Consider the following 14,126-nt stretch of genomic DNA (forward strand, 5'->3'; position numbering starts at 1 on the left):
AGGCCTGAAGAATAGGTTTTGGTATTTTAAGTTTAAACTGTTGAATTTCACATTTGTGAACATGTTAATTCAGAGTCTTTAAATCTTTTACTTTTCCTGTGTGTCCCAGTGTTTGAATAATACACCCATGGGAGAGCAATATGACATCTCAGCACCCAGCAAGGCTAGAGAAATCGGCTTACACTTCATACAATTGAAAGTGACAAGTGTAAATGAATTTGAGTAAAAAGCAATTGTGTTCAAACAAGTAGTTACCCTTGAAGAGGTTTAATATGGTTGAAAACTGCCTTGATGGCACCATTACAGCTCTTAATGTTTTTTTTACTCAGCTCTAGAGCGTTTGCTAGATACAGACGTTGAATACTTTCAGAGTAGTGCCTTCTCATTGTAACTATAGGTGCAGAGATAAGTAAAGCGTGTTTTTATGGATTGTAAAATTGCAGCACTGAAGGGACAGATAGTTTTGCCTTTTACCCTGGGCCCTCTCTGCCTGGATGTTTTTCCCATGAGCTTCTCGTCATCCAACTCACACTGCTCCAGGAGGTCTAAGATGTCTTCTTCCTGTGATTTAAATAATATCAGTTTATCTACTCAGTTTATAACAAAGCAACAAGATCAGCAAATCTCTTTCCATTTCAATGCTACAAAGAGAAGAAAAGAAATACGTATCAGATATTTTTAACACAAAAATACGAGTTTTTTTCTGCTGTTAGTCTGCAATTTTATCCATTAAATTTTTTCTTAAAAGGTGGAACATGTATACTAAGTGATGCTGAGAAGAAAAGTGACCAGGATTAATCTGAAACAGCAACAAAACCCCTTCCACCTTTTGTGATGTACTGATAAAGCATTTGTGGAAATTTTTTGTGAAGGGTGCTATAAAACAAATTATTGTATAAAAAAACACTTTTCTATAGGAATACTGCTGTCACTGAAAATATATGAGGAATATTTTCTCATTTTTTTACTGTAAGTTGTTTTTAAACTCATGAAACTGTCGTACCTATACATGCTGGAGTATAGGAACAGGTGAAGGTTTATTCCATGCTGAAAGGAAAAGAAAAGAAACACAATGTTTCGGCTGTGAAGGCTTCTTCAGCCTTCGTCTTCAGAAGAAGGCTATACAGAAAAACATTGCCTCTTTTCTTTTCCTTTCAGCATGGAATAGATAGATAGATAATACTTTATTAATCCCGTAGGGAAATTGATGAATAAACCTTTACCTGCTCCTTCGCAGCCTACTGTACGCATGCTCACGCAGCTACCTACTTGAACTTCTTCATGCTGAAGTATGTATTCTTAGCTTAGTTTTGGGGATATACCATGCAAAGAAGAGATTTTGATATAATGGTGTTAAAATGACACATTGTTTGCTCAGCATGCCCACTACAGTTCCAATTATTTTGCCAGTGAAAAGTCAAAAGCCAACAGTGATACTGGCTCTTATTAATCAATCGGATAATTATTCATCTGAACCAGCCGTCAACTCAGTAGGAATCATCTAGGTATAGTGTGGCAAATCTACTCTAGCCTTATTTCTCTAAGCCAAGCACTCAAACTAAGAATGCCAAATCTGTGTTCCACATGTCTCCAGCCAAAATCTGAGACTCCATGAATCAAACCTTCCATATTGCATGCAGCTTCCTAAGGACCAGCTAATCTACAATTTTACAACCAAATCATCACTTTACCCACATAATAAGGTTTTGCCGTCCTAAGTTCTTCAAAAAGCAAACCTCCTAATTTCTAACATTAAGGTTCAATGCAGTCCTTGAGAAGTGCAGAAAAGAAATCCACAAAAATCACTGGCATTTGCAGCATTAGTTGCTTTGTTGACCCATCAAATCATTAAAAATATCATTGAAGAAGATAGTTAGGGATGACAGGACGACAGAGAGCAAGGGAGATAAAAGGTCCTATTCTCTCAAAACCAAATTCTTCTATCTTCACGTCCTCTGCAAATTGGCAGTTTTTAAATCTATACACAAGGACAAAGATGACAAATACCTGGCAATAGTTTAACATAGGTTGTTGGCTTTTCTTTTTCAAACAAGAGGGGAAGAATCTTAAGAGCTGTTTAACACTGAACCAAGACGGCACCCAGATACGTGCCTTCATTCGCTTCAGAGGATTATTCATCTCCTTTTGAAGTGAGGCCGCTCGCCCTGCTAGGAAGGTCTGAAAAGCAGCAGAGAGAAGGCTTTCATACTTTTCCAAGAGCAGCTTGTCATCTGGAGGGTAAATGCGTCTGTTGGAAAAAAGAATAAAAAAAGTTTGTATTTAATATTCATGCAGTTTTTTTCCTGACCAGTGGATAAGGTTTTTCAAAAATCAAGAGGCAAATACAGTTCTTTATTTTGACAAAAATCCGATGGCAGAAAGGCACTATATAACTGTAAGATGTTGATACTGTGTCTGCTTCCCCTCTCTGCTAAGTAATGTGCTCTTTAAAACAACAACTCCCCAGAGCCTGTTTTAAGACTGGAGACAAAATAAATAATGGGAATATTTATCTTCAGAGCACAGGGGACTCAGGATGTCTGTACTGCTCTTGTTATCGGAAGATCACAATTACCTCACGATCTGTGAATTGCTCTTTAGTAATAACAGCAGTAACAGTAATCTAAATAAGCAATGATTGCATGGCTACATTAGCTATGATCTATAAGTGTTTTTGTATATTTTAGTTAAATTCCCATAGCACTTATACATTAGTTTTCTGCGCAGGTCTGTGTCAGCCTGGCTTTCAGACATTTTACAATGAGCAAATCCTGAAATACACACATTTACATTGTGATCGCAAGATTAACAGATGGTAATGTTAAGATCTTGTGGTAATTGTTTTCTAATCCAGGAGGACCTATAAGTCACTGATGAGGAAAAGGCTGTGTATTCATACTCCTTGCCCTACGGTCATATCCCTGTTGAGGAAAAACACTGTATGCATTGTATGCATGGCAGCTGTTCTTGACCTATATATCACAAGGCATCTTTTAACATTGGCTGTTTGTGCAGACCTGTCTTTAACAAATACTACAATGGTGGCATAAAAAAATGTATTATTTATAATTATTAAAGAGCTGATGATAGTATCTAAAGGAACGTACAGGAGTTACAATTCTCAATTTCTTTACATAAATATTATGTAAGCTCAATTTATACTCATTAAACTCAGCCCATTTTGAAAGGAAATTTGTGTCTAGTTAAACACAATCTACAGAATGGCATGCAAATCTATCGTAGCACCACATTACTTCTGCAGATTTATATATTCTAAGTATTTAATCAAACTACTGTAACCAGAAAAATTGGACAATTTTCAAATTAAGCAAATTGTTGACATTGTAATTTTAGACTTCATTTACCACATGCAATTAATCAAAGTTACCATGAGAAAAGGAGCATATTGCCACAAGTGGTAAAATACACGAAACTTTAACATATACTGTTGGTCATCCTTGTGAAACAGATGTAATCAACCATCAGCACAGAACAAAGTGTTAACTTCTTCAATCTATCATGCTATTCAATTCTGGAAAGAAAACAATAGTCCAGTATTTTATTTTCCGTGAAGAAAGTTACTCCAAAAGATACCTCTATTAAATGTCTGACTGAAATTTTTCTATCAAGTAAAAATTTTCAGAAATACTGCTTATTTCTGTAGTAAAAGGTTGCAACTTTAAATGGTATAATTTAAGATATACTATTCAATGTACACATTGTAAATATGTAATTCATTATTGGAGATCTGAGGGAGATTCCAAAGTGACAATTGTGAATTATGTTTGGTGAAATTCAATTTTCAGACAAAGACCGTTTTAATGAATACTCTGCATTGCATGTCATTAGTCCTCAATGACTTTGAAGTAGCAGCATTATTTCAGCATGTTCATCTTAGTAATTACTCATAAAACATTAGGTAAGTGGTAGATTATTTAATGGCCACATACAGAGTTTCTCTTTGAACTCAATTTCCTATGTCCAAACAGTACTTGACCCAAGGGGGAAACAGGTTCATTAAGAGACTCTTCTAAAAAGAATGTCTGGATCAATACCAGCCGTTCCCTTTGAACCACAGGTATTTATTGCCAGAACGCAGGCAAAGCTGTTTTGAAATAAAAACCAAAGAGCAGTATATTACCAGTTGGCTTGCGAAGGTCTTACTACAGTGAGCATTCTGCTTTTCTGAATGTAAAACAGCTGTATTGACAATGTATTTTGGGCCACAAACTCAACAACCATTTTGAAATGGGTGACTCATGCTCAGAAGTGGTGTCTTTTCTTTTGACTGGTGAATTTTAAAAAATAGACTTTATTATCTGAAATGTTGTATATAATTAAGAGAGTTCAATATTAGTTATGCATATATCCCCGGGGTTATTCAACAAGAGTCATATTATAACAGAAAGATGTGCAGGTTGAGTTCTGTGACCCACATATTTCAAGTTCAAGCCTCAGTCATGTCACTAGCTAGCTGTGACTGGGATTCACCAGGTGGCAGTGCACATTTGGCTGAGCATCACCTGGGGTAGTGTTGGGACTGACCCCAGCGAAATCAGTGACACATCCCTGACTGAGTTGCCAGCAGGCTTGTAGTGCCCTCAGTGAGGAACACATCCTTCTTTCAGCTGGCACTAACCCTCCTGTAAGTTGCTGCAGAGCTTGTAGCATGCCAAAAGATGAATGGTTCCACTGGTGAGCAGATTGCAGGAACCTGCCTGCCCCTCATTCTCATCGTACAGCAGCTATGTGAGCCGCAGCACAAAGAAACAATTGGCAATTCCAAATTGCATGGGTATCTGAAAAATTAATTGGTGATTTTTAGAAAAAAAAAGATCTCAGCTGTACATTTGGCGGTTTCAACATTAACAACAGAGCTGACACTGAGCTCAGACATCTTTGAAAAGAATTCAGTGATACAGAATCTACAAGCCTAAAGAAGCGAGCAGTGTGTGTACATCAGCGTACCTGTAATTTCCCAGATGCCTGTTTTCATACTCCTCTCGTGAGATCTGTTTGCGTACTTGAGCAAGCCTCTCTTTCTGGAGAGAAAAAAGAAGAAAAGCCTCATGTTGTGCAGTTTAAAGCTCAAACATGGCTGTTGTAAATAATGGGAGACTCAAAGACTGCCATGACTCCGATCAATAAAAGCAAAACCTTTTATGAAAGCTTGTTTCTCTGACAGTCAATGAAAGGCTCTTTGTGCTCTTTTCTCATCTGAAAATATCTAAAGCTAATTCATTATTTATATATTCAGTAGGAGGATTATCAGCCTCCTTCTGGATCTTAATATATTAAAGCCAACAAACGGTAAAAAGTAATTTTGGTTATTTTGTATGCTCCATTTTGAGTACTATTTTAAGGAATCTAATGTACATTCTGCCTTTGGCACCCACCCTGAAGTTTGAAATGCCCACTTTAATTTCACCCTCCCTCCTACAATATAGTGTAGTGACCTCTGCCTGTCACTGGGAATCATCTTTCACCAATCGAATCTAATCAGCCAATAATGTGATGATGCTGAATTCAGCATAATGTTTTCCAGTTTCCATACAAACTTTCTAGATACCTAAGCCTAGATAAAACCAAAACCAAACCAACCACAAATTTAAACCTCAAACCTTTGTTTGCCAGAGGTATCTAACATCTAACATATAGAAAACAGCCATCATATATGGGATCTGGTATGTATGATTTACAGATGAGTCAGAAATGTAATTTCATTTAGACTCTAGTCTAGGTAAGTTAAATTCAAAGTACCAAGTGCATGGGTTACTGCAGTATGGTACCCTTGATACATGTTAATGATTTCTCTTAAACAACTGGTGGTACTGTAGCTTGCAATGCTGGTTTAGCATTAATATACTGAAAAAAACTAAAAATTGTCTCAGGTGTCTTTGTAAAACACAGTAAGACTGCAGATAAATCATAATGATGGTTTACAGTCTATTTTTTTAACATATTTTTTTTAATTTTCTGCAGGACCAGGTTGAACATGACTAAACTTGGAACACTCTTCTCGAACCTGCCAAGTGTTTTAACTTCCTTTGACAAAGTACACCTTTTCAAACAATAAACAATAAAAAGACTTGAAAAGACTGCCAAATAAAGGACAGAATAGGTTGGAAAACCAGGAAATGTTCCAGCTTTGGAGGACAGGAGTGTGGCTCTCCCATTCTGTCAGCCTATTCTGAGTACATGGGTGCTGGTAGTGGTCAGGAATCTCACCAGCTCCTCTTTCCTCCTCTCCAGTGTATGACGCTGTTTCTCCCACTCAGAGGAGCCTGCCGACAGCCTCTTCATGGAACCCTGACCGTACAGCCGCCGCTGTGCTTCCGCTTTCTGCTGGGCCAAGTTCCTTTTTTTATCGCTGGCTCTGAAGAGCGAAATGAGGAGTGAAAGAAACGTGATTAACAAAAACCCGGCTAATTCAGGTTCTAGCTTTCTATGATCAGTAAAAACATAATGAACCTTCTCTACAAAAACATAATGAGCCTTCTCTGCTATCAGTATCTTCCTGGGGAGACCTGCTCAGCGCTCACATGACAATCAGCAATCCATTTGTACAGCTGTTAAGCACAGCTTTATCTGTCCAACAGCTCAATTAATTTCTTATCTTTTTCTGTGTAAAAAGTTAGAAATTGTACTTGTTAGACTGAGGGGTAACTGCCCCTAAAGAACTGTAAATCAGATGCTTGAAGTCTGTCTTTAGTTTATACTATTATACATTGCTATTCCTGTAGCAACTGGAATTCATCATTCTACAGTATGTTAGTTATATTTAAAGGAACCCTCATCTTGGTACCCTAATAGAATTGATTGCAGTACTGAGTGCAATAACATTAGGTTGTCTTTTTTTGGTCTGTTTTTTTTTCTAGAACATATTTCTCTTCTTGGAAAAGTTGCATCTTTTTAATGAGACTTTTTTGTGCCAGAAAGGACTAGTAAGGTATGCAATAAAGATCGGGAGTCTTCCACAAGAAGCTCTTTGACCCAGATGTTGTTAGTTGAAGCCAGGGTCATGTCAACAGCTGACAGTGACCTGGATTGCCCGAGCTGTGGTGTCAAGGTTGGGGTGGAGTTCTGTCAGTCAGCTTGCAGGCAAACAGCGACCCCTGAGCCTGGAGTACTGCCATGACTTCAGTGAGAGACAACGCTGCTTCTCCACTTGACACAAACTCTCTCACCAGACACTGTAAGGCTTGCAACAAGTCAAAACATGAAAGGCTCAGTGTGTGTGTCAATCAGAGGAGTTATTTTTGCCTCCTAATTCTCCCCGTGCAATACAAGAGCTGCTGCTGTGAGTTGAGAGGCAAAGAAAAAAATTGGTAATTCCAAAATGTGTATACGATAAGTAATACAAAAAATTTTAAAGATGTTAGGTTCCACAGGCACTAAATCGGAGACAGTACATAATTACATAGTCTTCAATCTCTTCACAATTTCTGTGGGCCCACTTCAGCTGTCACCTCACTGCCATTACACAGATGTGAATGGAGAGGTTTAACAATGATTAGTGTTCTTCTTATCCAACCAAACCAGGAGGTGTTGCTGCTCTTTTAACCCCAGGATGATGCCTAGCCCTGGCAAATGCCCACTCCGCAGATGCCAGAGAGGTTAAGAAGTGTAGAGTTCAACACAGAACAGATGCTTGGGGTGGATCACTAGAACTCAAAACAGCCTTCCATCCAAGAGAAGATACTTCATATATTGTACATAAATAAATTATACTGACAATTTGTGTGCATTCAGACCAATTTTGCGTCTTTAATCAGTTACTGTACTTTTTCATATGTTAATATTTTTGTTTGCCATTAAAACTTAACTAAGAAGTACTGAAGAAATCTGTAAGCTCTTAACATATCTATGCAAAGTACCATTTTAGACACAAAATGACAAACCCTCTAATAATTTCAATTCAAACTGCTCCATTTTACACTGATACAATCTTTCAGGAAAAAGTGGATTGCTATGTTGTATAAAGTATGTGAAAATTACTCTCACTACTTTGCAAATTATCAGTCTTATATATTATACAGTATGACTATTACTGCTCATCAAAGATATTTTTTTATGTTTCCATTCAGCTATTTAAATGTTATTAAAAATTAAAGATATACACTTGAATGAAACACTGCTGTATTTAATAAATAAGGAAAACAGAATTTGTGTGTTATTCATATAGCTGTTTTTTTTCATTTGATTTTTGAATTTAACTTACCTTACACTAGTAATTTCCATGTTTGTATGCAGTGCAATGTGTTCTGTGTAACCATGAGAAATAGCAACCCTAAATATACATTCTAGCCTCCATGAGTTGATCATTTTACAATGTGGTTCAATTTCATTGTGTCACTATTTATTAAACATAAAACTCAATATACCCCGTTGCAATCAATCCACTTCAACTGTGCAATAATTTAGAGCCATTGTTCACAATCTATATTTAGCATAGAAGCCGACATGTGCTCATAGTATAATCAAACCTATGGGTCAGGGCTGCTACAATCAATCAGCTGAGTCTGTTCTTTTTTATTTTCCACATTGACAATGCTCAGTCATATTCACACTAACAAGTCAGGGGCAGCAGAATGGTCATAAAGCACATTAGACTGAACCTCATATATATTAATGATATTCTTATTTATTTCTACTAACAATGAAAACAAACCTGAAACATACTAACCTTTAATACCGTAAACATTTACCTCATGTTGTAAATTAAAAATGTTTTGGCTTCAGTATTCTCTAAGTTTTATTTTTAAAACCTAAAAATAAACATTTATGGCAGATGTTTGTATCTTTTCAAACCTGCACATTTATGACATTGTAGGAAAATGAAATGAACTGAAACATATTTTTAAGAAAACTAAGGGAATTTGTTGAATATAAAATCTTTTCACCTTCTTTACTGAAATGATAACCATATTTCCTCAGCCTATTTTTTTTATTTTAGCAAAGCTTTCTGGTATACCCCTCAACAGTATAGTATATACCAAACAGTATATACCAAGCTACAATAATTAATTTGTACAAATGAAATTAGTATTTCCATAAGTGTTACTTCATTATCATGAATATATTAAGTGGAAGGTCTCATTATTAGATACTTAAAAAATGAAGTTTCTGTAGTGAGATAAACGTATCAATAATATTATAAATACTGTATGTGCCAGCATCTACAGCAAGGAAGTAATGACCCTGCAAAAAGTGCTACAATGATGAATACAAAGTGCTTGTTAAACAGAATTAGTACCTTATGTTCAGTAGTTTGAGTGCATTGAGTAGGACACCCTTCTTCACATCATAGTCAATCTTCTGATCTGTTCCAAAACTTGGAGCACGATTGATCTGTAATGCAAAGAAATAGAAATATGTACTCTTTTCCAATTCTGAAGATTTTCAGCTAATAAGTATGGCATTTCAAAATGAAGAAGGGGAAAATGATGCTGAATTGGGTTTGAAAGGCAGCTTTTGTCAGATTCTGGGGAATAACCCGCAGGCACTTCTTTTGTCCTTTGACCTGTCCAAAAACACATCCTGCCTTGGGAAGAGAAGCTGTCATGTTGTCAGTTCACCTGTCTCCAACCATCAAGAGTGCCAACTGATCCCACCTGTCTCAGCTGAAGCATGCTGCTGCCATCTTTCTTCCACATAAGGAACAGCTCTCCTATCAATAGTTTTATTGCACCCATCGCAAGAAAGCACTGTTAATGCTGTTCGAGGTTACTGCCGATGTTACTGTCACTCTATTACACAACTACTGTATAGCCAGTCATGGAATTAAGATAGATTTTTTATTTAACCTTAAATATTTACATGTTAATGGAACAAGTTATTTTCTCATGTATATATAAAAAAACAAGCAAACCAGGATATATATATAAAACAAGTTCAGGATGTGACAAAAGGGTTGGATTTCATGAATAAGGCAGATTCAATTGCTTTGCAGCTAAAAGGAGATCAAATGACAGTTTGCCTGAGGTTCCTCAGAGTGTAATAAAGAGAATATTGATTTACACTCATTAAGCAATGAAATGACCCTTTCTTTTTACAGTTAACAACCTTTATTTTTTCCTTATTGTATTTACACTGTTACTATAATGTGAAGTGTTGCAAGTAATAAGATGTCCACAAGTTAATATCCAACAAATGCATTTTATTTCGCTTGAAAGAATAGCTTTTTAGTACCCCATTATATGATGCCCACAATACCCAATGCATAAGGACAACAATGTCTCTTGGACAAACAGGGTATCAGTGAAGACAAGACAAACTATTATAGCAAAAACAGAGCAAAGTGAATTATTTGAAAGTTAAATTTTTGCATGAGATTTTACTGTACAAATGTTATTTTGAAGGAACCAAATTATTTTTCATAAGCGTGAATGCAAAATATTTTTGTTCCTCATTTGGACATATTTTACTACACACGGTTGTGCAAAGGTACCATTTTCCCTGTAAAAAAGAGATGACTAGAACGATTTTGAAAAGATCACATTGATGGAGGGTTTTAATTGACCACAATCGCCCCACAATCCTTGGAGCTTGTTTCTTTCCCCACTCTCCATGCAGGGAAAGAGACAAAATGAGAGAAACTGAAATCCTCTCTTTGGCTACTGTAAATTTATCCCAGCTAAACTTTAATCCCCATCACAAAGGTGGTTACTGATGTGTATGAAGCTTAGACTTGGACTGTAAGATAATATTTACATCACAACTGACTGGAAAGCTGAAAGCAGGGAAGCCTTGAGCACTGTGCTAAATCAGTGAATACACTGTACTGACCGTAACCCTATCAGATGCTGTGCTAACAGCTTTGATATATACGACATTAACAGTAGAAGGCCATTATCACGCAGATGGTCAGTTTCACAAAACACAAAGAAAGCTCATCAAGTTGTCCAACAAAGAGGCCCCTAGGATTTATAGCATCCAGCAATAACAACAAGAATTTGAAACGTCCTGCCTAACAGTCAGAGCAAAAATTAATCCACCGCCCCCGCTACACCCCATCCACCTCCCCACAGCCAAAAAAAAAAGAAAATCGGAATTTACATTTACATTCCCTTCAAATATAATTAACAAAAGTGTTCATTAGACTGTAGCTAATTCTGCTGTTCCTCGTAATCGTGGTTACACTTCTGCTTCTGTCTCATTTTTCAGTGTGATTTGTTGCACTGTCAGTTCGTCATCCTGAAAGGAATTAAACTGGCAATGTACCAGGCCCTTCTCATTGAGGAAGTGAAGCCGGTCTAGGGGCTAATGAACCCCTGTAGCCTTTAAAACCCTGTAGTGATTTCCTTAAGTGTCTCTGGCAGGAGCTTAAAGAGTCAGCTTACAAAGAGCCATTCAATAAAAATGTCAGATGAAAAGATGAAAGTTTAGCTTTAAATCGTACCTTAATCCATAATCACGAAACATACAGTAACTAAAAACAACACAAAAAAAGAAAACACTGTGCTAAGCATTTGATAGTTCTTCTTGTAGCATTCTCCCTTCATTTCCAAATTTGTGATTAGGTGTTTGAACTACAAAACTACAGATAAAAATCAATGAACCCAGAGTTTTTTTCACCTTGCTTTCTGCATCTTTGATGCGTAAATAATCTGTCAACATTTCGATAACTACTGTGGGATACAGCCTCCTTGACTCCACTTCTTTAAGCTGCTCTGCAACTGTACAAACCATTTGGTTTCAATTTACTTTGATGTACTTGTGGCCTAATGATCTCAATTACTGCCCTTAAAGCAATAACATAAGGTTGCGCAACCAGTGTATTTTACATTATACATTGAATATTTAAGCAAAGTACAGTACCAGAGAAAAGCAAAACCACACCAGAGTATATTTATTAACCTTGCAGCTCTGTATATCACAGTAATTCAATATGGCCACAAAAAGTTAAACATGAATGGACTGGTTATCTTTAAGCACGGTTACTCAATTCTGTCACTGTCTCACTGCATCTGGTTATTTTATCCAAGCTTAAATTTATTTTTTTGTCTTTCTTCACTTAAAAAATACCTTCTGATGGAATATTAGCTGTGTCGAATTTTATATACATTTTAAAATGTATGTCCCAACACTTAAAGAAGTCAAGATTCAATATTGTTATGGCCAATGGAATGAATATTGGTAAGTACTGAGTACTGCTTTATATTTTTCACATATATTTAACAGTTGTCAACCAAGATACAATTTACCAAAGTAAAAATTTTCCATCACTTCCATCATCTCTTGCTATTCTGGCTTTTTTTTCAGTGCGCACATCTGGATGTTAGTCTGAACAAAGATTTGTGAATGATATTTTTGACTACTGCTTCTCAGTAAATCCACTAAAAGCAGCCATGTGGCCAGTAGCCTAGAACGCATGAGCTCTGGTTTCACTTACTTATCAATCACTGGTTTCTCCTTTTGTTATATTCCTAGTGGGTAATTCCAGTGCAGAAACTCAATACCCATTGCTTAACATATATGGTCCAGTGAATTACCATACAGGCATACAAGCATCAATATCACAGTTCCTTTCTGGAACAGTGTTCACAAAAAAATATGGCTAAGGCCAGTTCAAAGAAATTCTGAAAAAACATAAGTTCTGCTTCATGGTGTTTCATGTCCAAATGTGTGTATGGCTTACGTTTTTTAAAAGTGCTCTGTAGTGTGAAGCAGCACAGTTTTTGTTTCCTGATTAATTTTGTATTGCTGCTTAATATGAGGAGATGTGCTAAATATGAAAACTAAGTTTTGCATTTGATATCTGTATTGTCTAGTTCTGTGTGTTTTATTAGCTGCCCCAAAATAGGGGCTCTTGGAGATAATAAGGTTAATACTGCCATCTAGAGACTCAACACAAGATGTTCCATACTAAGCTACTAGAACTAGAAAATAATTTTGCTCATACATCAGTACGTTCTCAAAACAAGACAGGTCATTTTTAATTGCATTTTCACCTCAATATTATAGATTTTGTTGCTTTAAGCCTTGCAGCCATGACACTTTAAAATACCAATTAATATCTGTTATACACAACCTACTCCACTCATTAAAGCAAAAAAAAAAGTAAACAACTCATATGAAAGAAAAATCAAAACATCATAATTGAATAAGTACTGAAAAGCTTTGCTGTGCAAATTAATAAAGGAGCCCACATTTACAAGGTACAATATTATTTAAGTGGCTGTCTCTGTGAGATTCCTTGATAAGGTAAGCAAAGACTCAACCATGAAGACTGAGGAGTTTTCATAGCAAGTCAAGGAAAAAGTCAATGAAAAGCACAGATCATGAGAAGGGTACAAAACATACCAAAAGTCTCTTAATAACCCTGTGGGCACAGTCTACTCAATCAACAAGAAATGAAAGGTGCATTGTATCACTCTGACAATACCTAGATCAGGCCATTCCTCCAAACTGAGAATTTGAGCAAGGAGAAAACTGGTGAGGGATGTCACTGTGAGTCCAACAACAACTTTGAATGAGCTACAGAGTTTGATGGCTGCAATGGCAGAAATGTATTCAGGTCACTCCACAAAACTCTCCCTTAGGGCAAAGTGGAAAATTCTCATATCCTGCATGGAGTTTGCAACAAAGCAGCTCTGTGATCCTGCAAAAAAGTCACAAAATCGCTTGTGGTCAGATGTGACCAAATTGGAGCTTTGTTGTCTAAATTCCATGTGGTAAGTCTGACACAGCATATCTCCCAGTTCAGCATGGTGGTGACATCACCATGGTGTAGAGATACATCTTCTCAGCAAGTACTGGAAAGCTTGTTACAACTGAAAGAAAAACGGATGGATCAGAATACAGAATACATTGAGTTACCCAATCAAAGTTGTGTTACGACTCTGTGTAAAGACTTGAAAACCGCTGTCCATAAACGATCCCCAAGGAACTTAAGAGAACTTGAGCAAATTCACTCAGAAGAATGAGTAAGAATTGCACCAAGTTGAAATGCAAAGTTGGTAAAGGCCTATTCAAAAACACTGCAGTCTGGCTGCAATTTCTGCCAAAAATGCTTCTACCAAATATTGAGTTCACGGGGCTGAAAATTTTTACCTGATAAGTTTTCAGTAAAAGCATTCATGTTTTAAATCAAATATTAATTTAAAAAGTGTTTTGTAATTTCA

General features: G+C 36.5%; 1 protein-coding gene across 1 annotated transcript in view; it reads right to left on the reverse strand.

Annotated features, from left to right (window-relative positions):
• The window catches only part of ttll7 (tubulin tyrosine ligase-like family, member 7), an 83,047-nt gene that overhangs the window by 19,417 nt on the left and 49,504 nt on the right, over positions 1–14,126 (reverse strand). The window contains exons 10-14 of the mRNA XM_088928085.1: positions 9,257–9,351; positions 6,229–6,376; positions 4,969–5,042; positions 2,113–2,248; positions 475–561 (exon numbers count right to left, since the gene is read on the reverse strand). Of these exons, the coding sequence (XP_088784211.1) occupies positions 475–561; positions 2,113–2,248; positions 4,969–5,042; positions 6,229–6,376; positions 9,257–9,351 (540 nt within the window). The remainder of the gene's footprint in view (positions 1–474; positions 562–2,112; positions 2,249–4,968; positions 5,043–6,228; positions 6,377–9,256; positions 9,352–14,126) is intronic.

The sequence above is a fragment of the Atractosteus spatula genome, chromosome 11 (genome assembly GCF_055471065.1).
Source record: "Atractosteus spatula isolate fAtrSpa1 chromosome 11, fAtrSpa1.hap1, whole genome shotgun sequence".
Classification (NCBI taxonomy): Eukaryota; Metazoa; Chordata; class Actinopteri; order Semionotiformes; family Lepisosteidae; genus Atractosteus; species Atractosteus spatula.